Genomic DNA, 12,993 nt, shown 5'->3' with positions numbered 1-12,993 from the left:
AGATTTGTTAAAAAAATTCTAATTTCGCTAGAACGAAGCACGTTTGATTCTTCGAGGTAAACTAGTTCATTTGCCCCTCCTTTTCTTTTTAAACGTTAACCTCGTATTATGATCCTTCTAATTTTCTTAATAGTATTTAATCGAATTGGAAGTATTTTTAATCTATGCGGTGATCCCTGATTAGCAATCCCTGTAAAGGAATTTCTTGGTGAAATATCAGCCAATTATTTTGTTATGCATGATTCAATTACGATGTTCTGAGATGGTGTAGGAGATAATCTTTGGTTACCCAAAAATGCCTATTTAATACGGTCGTCGATTACTTATAGTTTCTGTATGGCGGAAGCCACGTGTTGTAACACGTTTACAATATATTTGTGGGTTTTTAAATCTTAGATATCTGTGACTATTCATTGGCCACTTAAAATTATTTTTTCCCACAGTTTGCGATTTTTTCCCGTAACATTGATATTTCTTTGAATCTTTATAAGTTTCAATTATACTTAGGTATTCATTCTCAATAAATCAGTTACCAGTTTAACCCTCTCATATAGAGATTCTATAACAATATATCCTTACAACTTTGTACTTGACAATTTAACATTTAGACTGACGTTCAAAGCATGAAAGACACATTGTGAAAATAATTAAAGTTCAACTAGTGTGTTGTTGCTAAATGAAACGGAATCATTGAATCGTACAAGTTTTATCCAACTGCGAATAATTAAAAAAAAAGAAAAATGCGAAGCTAATCATTACAACGAATGAGAATGCAGATAAATCGTGCTTAGGGTATAAAATATACATGTATTGCGCGGTAACACTCGATAAACTAAGCATACGGTTACAAAAGGAAATATTAATCTTAATCATTAACTTGTACAGTAGAGTATTCCTAATAAATTACTTTAATAAAACCGTAATCATCGGTCGTAGCGTTTCAAGCCTCGTAACATTACCCCTCGTACGTACGTGTAACACAGAATACAAGAAAAACCCTTTAAACCTATGAAATAGGATAATTCGCACTTGTATATATTATATAGTAATTTAATTGACATAGTAATTGTTTTCAAATGGAATGTTTATAAAGTAAGGCGTTCCATAGTTTACACGTTTTAAATCACCTGTAGCCACCTTTCAGAATGTACAATAAAATTTACATATGAGAGGGTTAAAATAGGATCGGACAGCCATTATTTTATTTTTTCTTTTGAAGCGGTGACTTGGCACCGTTATACCGTTATTATTTAGCGTCGAATTCATTTTTCTTGTTCACAGAGCAAAATACCAAGGAACAGAAATTTGAACAATTTCTATTCGCACATTTGGCTTTGAAAACACTAGTCTTTCTTTAGATATTCTCTAAATATATGCATATATATATACATACATGTATGCACACGGGTGTGTGTGTGTGTGTGTGTGTGTGTGTGTGTGTGTGTGTGTGTGTGTGTGTGTGTGTGTGTGTGACCGTCGACAGTTCCTTAGATTATGAGCCTACAGATTTTGAATTTTTTAATAGTCCAAAACCTGAGATAAAAGTTAGCCCAGTGATCCGTGGCGCGCCTTCACAATTTTCTGAGGAAGTGAGAGCGGTCGGCGGAGCCACTAAGTGGTTTAGGAAAATCGAAACGGAAATTGGCGCCGCATGGGTTTCAGAAGAAATACCCACTGCAACACAAGTGCCAGTTGTATGAGGGAAAACGTTATAAAAGTGCAACTTCACCAGAACGAAGATCTACTCGTTAGGGAATTAGGAAATAGCTTATTAATCTGTGCCCCCACCCCCGATAGTGCCACTCTTGCATGTGCCAAGGTAAACAATCTTTTATGGCGTAAAGGATGCCAGTCCATCGCCTATTATGGTGACTTGGAGCTTCTCACCACCGAAAGTAGATTCGATGCTTCGGTGTTGTTTAGTGGTTGCGAACTGGTCGACACGTCAGTCGTTATGTTTTGCGATGACAACGGTTGCGTTAGTGGTTGTTGTTTGAGATTGGGGGAGTCGACCGTGCTTTGCTAGACCCAGACTAGGCGATTGGTGCCGCTAAGCTCATGCCCGGAGCCATGAGTGACCGGACGCTCAAGTCTTTGCTAGATTGAAGAGACATCCCCACGATAGAAGCCAGGGAATTGCCCTTTAACAGGGACCAGGTGGCTGTAGAAGTAGATAGTCCCTCTGGGGTCTGCGACGTGCAGGAAGGCGATTTCTGGGTGGGAGAAATAGCTTCCGCCCTAGATATGGGTTGCTGCTTCAGGGATGCTAATAATCTCATATCTTCTTTCCATGTTACGTACGCAATTCTGTGACGATAACCCGAGCGGGAATGACGTATACTTGGCTCCGTACTGCGTACAACAGAATATGCGAGCTATTACAAGTCAAGCATAGTGGTTCTAGTTTGTACCGGGTGGAATATATGGTAGGGCAGCAGCACGAGGACGCTAGGGATTGTCTGGGATACGGGTTAAAGCGGCTTATAATCATGTCATATGGTACCGCTTTAAGGCATATCAAAGACGTGGAGTCTGACACCGACTTTGTCTTATTAGACGAAGTACATTACCAAGAGGGACGCCAGATATACATAAGTGCGTACACATGATGGCTACGGTCCTCACCAGGGCCAAGGCGCAGGTGTTGGCGGAAGGCCTAGGGATTGGATCCACTAGGTGCCTTTCCTAACTTAGCTTCACGGATGGGGGCTACCTGGGTTGGAGCATCTTTCTCAAAATTAGAAAGAATGAAGATGCTTGGCTTATTTTAGCACGGCACCATTGGCTATAGCGTCTTGCGTTGCCCAAGTTGTGGGTTTTGTGGTAAAAGGACTCTGTAGTGACAACAGCCCAACTTCTGACATTTATGGGAGACCTACCAATTCCAACGATAGAGCCTGGGATTTGGTATTTGGTGTTGCTGGAGGTTTTGGTATAGGATATCTAATAAAGAATCAGGTGCTTGTGGCTTCCCAGATAGCGGCCCAAGCGCCGATACAAACGGCTGCTGGTTTTGGATCTGGTACTGGGAGGTCAGAGTGTGCTACTTGGTGTTTCAGGCAATGCTCTCGTTCTAGTGAAACAAGTCTATTTGATCATGACGCGGCTTCAAGATGGCAACTTACCGTGGGGTAGCGTAGGCGCTATTTTAACCTCGGTAATGCAGAGTGCAGCGATGAATGTTAGCACTGGTATACTACGTACAGTGATTTCATTGGGACTAATAGCGGTGCGAATTGGCCTAAAAGCTCTAAAGTACCAAGCTGCCAATTCCAGTGTTTTGGCAGTTGTCTTCGAGAAACTCGCTTGCTTGTATCCCACAATTAATGCACTGTTGGGTCATACGTAGAAATGACTCCGAATCACTTAATGGTGGAGACAAATAATCTTTGCAAATGGGACTTGCATGGTGTGAAGCTTGAATAGCACCGGAGATTGACATCGGTTCTGATTGGGACAGTTAACAGAGCCGTTTCTTTTTCAGGACTGATTTCCAAGGTCAAGGAAAATGAATTTGATAGGGGCTTGATCCCTAAAGAATGAAGCGACAAACCTGTTGAACTCACTGACGATGAATGACAGATGTATTAATGGTTGCTATGGGCACACTATGAGAGCGGTCTGCTTCTTAATGATTCAGTATGTCGTTTATAAAGTAAGTATCACCTCCTAATGCAAATACTGTCTTACTGCGCAAACAAGTGGAGATTGGTAGGGTCTACTCCTACTGCAAATTCGAACATCAGGAGGGCCAGAAATTTCAAGTATGTTGTACTACACATTGAGAGAGACTTCGATGACAGCGATCCCGCTTTTGGAAGAATCGGAAAGTTCTTTGGCTCTATCAATTTGCAGAGTGGTTTACAGGCCAGTGACCAGTGGTTTCACGCAGAGTGGTGGGCTGGCGTGAACATATACTATGTGGTCAACGACAGCACCTACCTCTCCACTGTTGGTGGATACTGTACATGCAGTGTCTTGATCCTTGTTGAGAGTAACACACTTTATAGCATGTGCTTCTGCCCATGCGAAAGACACGAAAATAGCTGGACAATCACAGAAGAGAGAAAGAAAACTTGAAACTTGATTCTTACTTAGCCTTGGTCACTTAAGTCGACCACGAGTTGAATCAGAGACTAAACTGTCTTAAATGTCTGGTTTGAAGCTAACACTTGGAGGTGTGGAATTGGTACTCAGAACAGAGTCGCCACTGTTAATGTGGATAAATCGCAAGGGCAGTGCACCAAGACATGGATAGAACAGGTTGCAAGCAAGATGTGGTGGAGAGATACCAAAAGCGAACTCGAAAGTCACAGTAGGAGCATCTTGAAAGTTTAACAGTGAAGAATTTATGCAACGGACTCATAAGTGAGTTCGAAGGTAGAGTCTGGGGAATCAATGATTCAAACTCTACCTTCTGCTATACACAAACCACAGACAAGTGGAAGCAAGCTTCCATTGAAAAATGATTGGATGTGAGCCCAGGAACAATGGACTCTAGCAATGGGCTCTATCAGCAAGATATATGAGGCCCTCCACCTGCTAAGGAGCGATTATGGCAAGAGCCTAAGTGGGAAGTGTAAACTGTTGACCAAGGACGAGGTCCTGGTAAGTATTAACAGACAAGGGAGCACTGGGGTCCTGGACGACGGTCACACGATGGTAGAGTACATAGAAAAAACGCCTGACTGGTATGAAAAATCTATATTCTTGATACAACACTGGAGAGCTGACAAATCAACAGCAGGGTATTTCACTTGCCGTACCAAAAACGAACTAAAGAAAAAGAAAGTGGTGCAAGATGGCAAACTGGTAGCTGGTGACGCCCAAGAGCTCGAATTGCACAAAGAGCAAGGGCACAGATTCATTCAGTTTGTTGATGCGCAGACTAGACTGTCCCACTACGTACTAATGGGCGATTTGATTCGTAAAGCCGGTAAGACCAAAGTCTATAAAGGAACAGTCAACGGAACCCCGCCTATGTACGTCGGCAGAGTTACGAGCCATGTGGGACGCTAACTCAAGCAAGGACAAAAAAGAGATAACAACACGTTGGAATGAAGATAGTAGCGTAGGGCTCCAACTAGATAAGGATGAAGAAAAAGGACATGAATCAGTGTCTGTGTGCTTAAATTATAGTGGATGGGATGGTACCGTCAGTTTAGAAGAGAGAATCGTGGAAGTCGACTTCATTTCTACGTTCTACCCTCCCATGTTCAGGTCTGCCATAATGAATTGTGCCAGAGAGATAGCATGCCCGATCACCTTAAATGATGATGGAGATGTCTGGCTACGGGCAGGCCAGCGGGGCAGTGGAGAACTACTCACGTCACTAGGGAACACTGTACTAGTGGCTGCAAATACGGCAATGGCAATATCTGAATGTACTGGCATAGACCTGAGACAGGTATGCAGTACTATCGACAGAATACGATATAAAGTAGGGCAACGAAAAGAAAACGGAATAGATACGTCAGTCTTCAAAGAGATAGAAATGACCAGGTTCGTGCAATTGAGTGATGGAGATGGCACAGTGATTATGACCACTGAACCATGGGCCACGACTATTGAAAGGAATATTGATGAAGTCCTTTCTTTGCAATAGAAAAATGTCAAGAGTGGATCGTCTTCGAGCGTAGAACCGTGCTACAAATTTGAAGATGTTGAATTTTGTAGCCACAATTACAAGAGTGTCAAGATTGGAGTTAAAGAAGAAAAATGGTGGTTGCTTACGAGGCCTATCAGTGACACATTGTCAAAGATGAGATTGACTTTAAAAATGGGTACTGCAACATGGAATATTGAAGATAAGAACCGTGTTGAGGTGACAAGATCAAAAGTTTTGAGTTACTTGTTATTGTACCCTCACATTAGAAGCATCAGATATCAATGTCTCTCTTATATCAGTTATAGGAGATGGAAAAATAATGTAGCCAGAGTTTGAAAAGCGTTGGGACTGGGAAGACTGCTTAAAAACAGATACCGTCATGGGAGCGGTACACAGTGTATATAATGTAAATAATTTAGATGTGTGCGTGTGCGAGTGTGTGTGCACGCGCATACACACTGCTGGGCAGCGAACGTGTTAACGGGGGGAGGGGTATATGGGTGAGAGCGGGAGAGTGGGTTAGGGTGTGCAACTAAACAAACAATAGAAAGTAAATTATACTACATACATACATACATACATACATACATACATACATACATACATACATACATACATACATACATACATACATACATACATACATACATACATATATAGCCTAACGTAAGAGTAGAAATCTGAAATATTACATCGATGGAGATGATAGCAAAAAATACCTTTCAGTTGTTTAAGCTAGAAATAGGCTATGTAAAGGAGACTATTATGCATACTTCGGGAAGAACATCAATCTGGTACATGACAATAGAGTGTTAGACTCTAATCAGAATCTTCTTCTATAGTTGGAGGTAACATAGCTAGATGTTGCGGACTAAGCATCCCCCTGGACAGTGCATACTCTGCCAGAGCACGATGACAGAAAACGTACTGATCTGGCATTTGAATACTGTAGGCCCTTTGTGCTCGGATTTTCTCTACAGTTCCACGAATGTCTACCGTTCCAGTGTCTTCGAGTCGCGATATGCAAATATCTAACGTGCAAAACGTTCCTACGAACACACCATTACAAAACAATCAATATTTTTCATTAGTTTCATCCGCTTTGAAACACCCGCGGTATCTACATACCTGTTCTTCCTATTCCGGCACTGCAATGCACCACTATAGGTGGTCCTCGCGGATGTCCTGCCCACGTATCCCCTCTACTAGCAAGTAACTTATTTTGTTGTTGTCTTACTAAGGCTAGAAACTGTAACAAAGCTCTGGCTGATTGTGGAACACCATAATCTGGCCAAGCTGTGTACAGCATGTGGCAAACTTCTCTTGCCTCGTCAGTCTGGAGTAAAAAAAGAAACAAAAATGTTACGTTTATTGATCAGGAGGTTGCAAACGTATAGTGGCCTAGCTTTCGATCATTTTACAAATAAATAGTACCTTGTTGTTTGTAAGGAGAAGCATGGATATCGTGTAATCGGGATTCGTATCGACTTCGAGTGTGGTTACTGTGAAACCACCGGCTTTTACTTCGTCACCCGGTTCTGGACCCCAATACTGTGCACATTTCGTGCGTCCTCTTTCCACCACTCTATGATGTTCATAAAAAATTATCCAAACCCTCTTCATACAATCTTCTCATGTTCTAACGAAAGTAAAATGGTATGTACGCACCTTGTAGTCATAACGACAACGAGCGTTTGCTGTTCCCAAATCATCCTCCAAAAATCCCCACACGTTTTCGGAAGAGGGCCTTGAGTACTAATAAACGCATTCTTCTGTTTGTAACCATCGACAAAATTCGCGTTTATATAATCCGACGTGGAATCTCCATCTATCTGCGATAGACACACTCTACTGTGATCGTAGCAGAGTACGTCTGTGTACCTGTTCTTCGACTGATTCGATTTTAGTCTGAGAAATGAATCGAAATAATCGTTAAATGGGGGTCTACCAATGTAATTTTTTATGAAACACATTTCTATTACGTACTTTGCGTTATTAAAGGAACCTTCTGGAGGTCTTTGCCTAATTTCCGTGTACTCTGTTATGAGACCCGCACGTCCTCTCGAATGAATCTCCTCAATGAGTTGCTCCATAGTGACGGCTTGAAGGCCAAGATCCCCGTGAAGGCTATCGTCGTCGCTAAAACCTGAACTAGCTGAGGACGGAGGCTGAACTGGAGATGGTGCCTCGTCGGTTCCAATCCAGACGTCAGCACCATTCGTAATCTCGATATCCCCGATATTCGAGATACCATTTTTCACTTCTCGCTTCTTATCGATTATGGGACTAGTCGAGCTACTAACTGTAGTTCCATTGGGATTTTGATGAACCGTGTGATTCTTTGACGTGGGCGATAGAGGAGTACCCTCTCTGGGGGTAACCTGCAAATGTACAAATTCCTCGTTAATAATTAATCTTTTTCTACACTTGTTCGTTTAAACGTAAATTAGAGAACTGACCTCACAAAGTTCACCCCCGGCCCTGTTTGTCATGGATTTAAGACAGTGGAGCAGCCATACTTCATGCTGTACCTCCAATGTGCCGCCCAAACGATGCGGTAATGATTCTCGTGGGATATGTAACGTTAATTGGGGAATGGATACAGTGAATACTCTGTCCCTCAATTTTTCACGCACGAATAATCGAAGGATCTTAAAGGGTGCCTTGAACCACAGTGGTGCAGTCACTATTAAAACTTTTTTCAGTTTTGCTGGATAACCGCCCTGAAACAATAACCATATTCCTAATTTTCCGGAAAAATTGTGAAATAATGAGGAGTTTATTTACGAGGTTCACTCTTGTTATGACAATATTATTAAATAAGGAACATCAAACATTAAACTTGCTTTTGACCGCATATAGAGACACATGTGCACGAAAAAACTAAAAAAGTAAGAGAAATAAAGAAAGAAAAAGGAGACATTAATATGACTGCAGATATAGTTTATTTTCGAAACGGAGCGACTTTCAAATTCGACCTTTGCAAGACGATGCAATAATAGAATGGTATATAAACCCAAGAGGCACGTTCAGTGCCAACTGCAAGCAATGTTCGAATATATGTTTAATGCACGAAGGGGTTTCGTTTTAAAGGAAAATTACGTAGGAGTAACGTAGAGCGCGTAAAGAGTTTCGATCCAATTTAACGGGTAAACCTCTTTTATATAGTCTACAGTTGTGGGTTGCGTTTAAACGGCGCAGAATTCTATCGAACTGGGACAAGTAATTTGTACTGGCACGGGGTCGACGAACATCGTAGATTTCGGGTCGATGAAACGCGGTGTGTTTAATGCGGGAAAAATGTTTCTCGCATTGGCCCGTATAGAAAATGCAGGAAACACAGTAACTTAACCCTCTGATGCTGTGTGTATAGAGGGCGGAAGTACCGTAACGGCAACGACGTCAGCAGCACACCACTACATTCTTACGATCTTAGCGCACAAAACCCTATTACATCGAAACCCCGCGAAAGCGTGAAGAAAAAGTGTCGACGGTTTCCAGGCCACTGTAGCAACGTTTCGAAATCTCCGATCACACTTTTCCACCACGATGGCCAGGAAACGATAAAATCAGGATCAACTAAGAGATTATACGAGGGTATATTTCTCGGTGGATACGATAGATAGAACACACTAGTACAATCAATCAATAGATTCGAATTTTTAATTACCGTAAGTCGCCTAGATATGCACCGTAAGCGAATACTCTATCGTGCATCGATGACAGGAGCTCTCCGTTCGACGATCAACCGTCTAATCGAACGACCAATCGGTCCGGTATAACGTCGATTATTATTTTGTAATCGAAGGAATCGTCGATGTAACGATAAATCGAAGGCCCTTGGTTGATTTAAGATTCGCTTAATCACCAGGGCATGTTCGAACGTGTTCGTATTGCTCTTTGAATCGATGAAATCGAAATCACTGCCGGCACTCGGTCGGTTAATCGATACCGCGAAATTAGTATAACCGTTTTCCACGGTTGACACGAATCGTCCAACGAACAAGAAACGGTCGTGCGTAACGTTCAGGAGAACGTAATGCGGCTACGTTCGATTGTGCGTATTCCGACGATATCCCATGTTCGCAAAGAACCTCGACCACATGCAAACACGATCTCGCACTCGAAAAATTGTGAGAAGAGCGGAATCAAGCTCAAGTTCTTCTGATCTGTGCACGATAATGCCGCAAAGGGGTCACGATGATTACTGACCGCGAGCGTCGCGACGTTATCCCGCGTATGCGCGCATGCGCGCCAACGACCCCTTCTTTTTACCACCGCTCTAACATCCCTTACGCGAATTTCTTTTTCCCTGGCAAAGGTGCGCGATCCTACGTGTGGTGACGTATTATGCCAGTGTCTCTCAACTACTAGACCGGTCCTCGGTATTTTTAACCATGAATTCGCGGCAACAGGCATACAAAATATTATATTCGTCTCTGCGGTTGTTTTTCATTTTTATTTTAGTTTATACAGGAATCCGAAAGGAGCGCGGCGTCAACTTCACCGCGTAAATAACCTGCGAACGAGGTTTAATTTTTATCGAATCGATGGTCGATGAAGAGGATTAAGTTCTATCGGAAAATTTTCGGTCGCTGACCGATCGATTGCGCGAATATAGATAGGTTGAGAGAGTGGAAAATGAAAGAGTATCCGAACGTTATTACGAACGAATAGAAAGCATTATATTTCCCTAGTTTTATGGCGTGGTCTACGCCGTTTCAGAATAGAAGTTCAGGTTTATCTACGCTTCCTGGTAAACAACCGACCAAACAGAAGCTTATTTTTATCCCAAGCACCGAATGACGTAAAAATGTCGTTGAGAATAATTTCATAAATATCCTATAACTGCGTCATCATCCTGCGGCGAAACCTTTGAAAATCCCTTGCTATGCTCGTAACGCGCGGTTCACTGGGCAATTGCAAGTGGGTTTTCGTCAAGCGTTAACAACCCCTTAAGCTTCCCCGTTCTTTGAGATGCACCCCTTTATGTGCCCCTCTAGCAGACACGCTCGGAAATTATTTTATGTATTGCTCCGCATTATATAATTCTCCTTCGTCTCGCCACCGGTTAAAAAAAATCCACTCTTCAACGTGCGTTTCAAATATTCTCTACCGCTAATCTGCTCGCACAACGAGGCGGCACGCGTGCATTACGCGGTCTGATTTCGTTCGTGGTAAGAATAAAAGGCAAAGATGTTGATTAAATTTCCTGTGTAACGATAGTGGCCTACATTTGGAACGATCCGTCGGTAAAAGCGGCTTTGTACCTCGGCGCACCGTCAAATCCAGACGTAAAGGTGAATAGAGTAGATCGAGAGAATTGGTTAATTTGTTTCAGTCGCGACAATATAAACTTTCTGTTTATAGTAACACACACAGTTTATTTATTCAAAGTGTTAACAGTGTTTATAAATAGCTGTCTTAAATTTAACGATTGTCTTATAAATTTTGTACTGCTTCCTTTTCTCACACGGGAGTAAAGAAATGAAAAGAAAAGAGGAAAAGTAATATGTACGCGAAATTTGTCACGCGTGTGAAACTTACCTTCAGGAGGGTGAGAATCTTTTGGGAGAGGTCATAGTCAAAATTCTGGTATTTGCTATCCGACATGTCATAAATAAAAACCAGACCATGCTTTTGCGTCTCAACACTTTCGAGAGCCGCATCCAACTGATACACGACACCCTGTAACGAGACAGAGAAAGTTCGATTTACCGGAGATTTGCCACAAAGAAGCCATTAGACAATTGTTACATCATCTCTCGTTATGTACTATTGGATTGCATTATGCTCCACGGTGTACTGTACATACATGAATCATACGGTGCAACGATGAGTTTATGGAAATACTCACTTGTAAAGTTGTCTGGTGCGTGGTGTTTTGTGGAAGGTGTAAATGTGCTGTAAAAATAGCTATGGCTGCCCCTGTAGCATCCCGCGAAGGCTGCAACATTTTTTACGAACGTCTCGTTTAAGTATACACTTGATGGAATAGGTTCATTGGACTCCAGCGTTAACTCACTTATTAAGCACTTACTAAAACTGTAAATTTTCCTGTGCGTAATTCACTGAGCAATGGTTCCTGAGTAGGATACAAAAGTGCAAGACCTTCTCTTCTTCTCGTGGCTTCGTGCTGTTCGTACAGAGCCAATGCTCTCGCGACTTCAAATTTTCTCGCTGTCAGAAATTTCACGGCAGTGCTCCATGACACTGGACCGGCTCTCCTCCCAGCCCGACATTTATTAACTGCTTCTATGAACTCTTTCGTGGCCTGAAAAGAATTCAATTACACTTTTTCTTCTCATACTTCAAACAAAAATTTCCTTCGCACAATAAACGGAAACATAATTAAATGGGTGATAATTAGGTAATAGAATCGTACGGTCTCACATCGATTCACAATTTCTATACACCATCGAAACGTGTAAGAGTCATTCGTCAATGATTTCTGTACATGCCCTGAGTACCGATATAACTTCCGGTGCCCGACTGCCTCCCCACCGTCAACTTCCGCCATAGTACGCTCGCCGGGGACCGGTACGGTAAATGGATAAGTTCGTTCCAGGGTCAAGAAATTTAATATCGCGAATCGATACTTTTACAAAATACCCACTAAACGTCAGTTTCGAGTTTACTTCGTTTTCAACGCTACACCCGGCGTTCGTGGAAAACGTAGTACACGACTACCGCCGGGGATCGATTTCGTTGCATTTTTCATTTCCGCTTTCAGACTAAATGAAAGCCTATTCTCTCTTTTATGTCGGCCTTTCTTTCAAACTGATAAAAAGTTTTTTCCCTATTAATCGCGTGTTATTTAATGCAAAATATAAATTATAATAGTCGTTTTTTAAACAAAAATTCATAGGAACATCTATAATTAACCGAAGAGTATAAAATGTCGCACCAGTTATCGTTAGTAGCTACCGTCAACAAAGGAATCAAATGTTATTCTCGCGATGACAGTATCTAGTTGCACAAACATTGATGATTAAAGCTTGATGTGCACACGCGAATCTGCACATCGCGCTCGTTTAACACATACACGGTCAAACAAAACAATTCGTCCTCTGAATCATTTACAGGCATTCGTTCTGCTTTATCGAATATCAAACAATTTCTTTCCTCGCGGTTTCCGTTTGAAATTCGCTGAAAAAATTTGAAGGCTCGGCAAAAAAGAGAGCTGGCGATGTTTGTATTACGCGCTTGTAAACAGGATTACGATACATAGAGTTAATCTAAAAAAAGAAAAAATATAAGCACGAGCGATGGTATCGCGACGTTTGCAAGATGAAGAAAAATGACTTTGGAATTTTTGTAGACTGAATGAGATACGATTGATAATCGCTTACCTGCTCTTGCTCGACAGTTAACGTGGCTGCCAT

General features: G+C 41.9%; 1 protein-coding gene across 1 annotated transcript; it reads right to left on the bottom strand.

Annotated features, from left to right (window-relative positions):
• Positions 1–6,427: 6,427 nt before the first annotated feature.
• LOC108575499 (tyrosine-protein phosphatase non-receptor type 9) lies at positions 6,428–12,993 on the bottom strand. Its single transcript, XM_017938320.1, has 10 exons — positions 12,961–12,993; positions 11,649–11,882; positions 11,466–11,555; positions 11,156–11,296; positions 8,068–8,331; positions 7,595–7,989; positions 7,277–7,516; positions 7,043–7,193; positions 6,737–6,944; positions 6,428–6,657 (listed from the first exon to the last, which is right to left on the bottom strand). The coding sequence occupies exons 1-10, from the start codon at positions 12,991–12,993 to the stop codon at positions 6,428–6,430; spliced, it is 1,986 nt and encodes a 661-aa protein (XP_017793809.1).

This window comes from Habropoda laboriosa, unplaced genomic scaffold, assembly GCF_001263275.1.
Source record: "Habropoda laboriosa isolate 0110345459 unplaced genomic scaffold, ASM126327v1 scaffold18, whole genome shotgun sequence".
Lineage (NCBI taxonomy): Eukaryota > Metazoa > Arthropoda > Insecta > Hymenoptera > Apidae > Habropoda > Habropoda laboriosa.
Note: the sequence above shows the minus strand (reverse complement) of the source record. Positions and strands in the feature narration are given on the sequence as shown.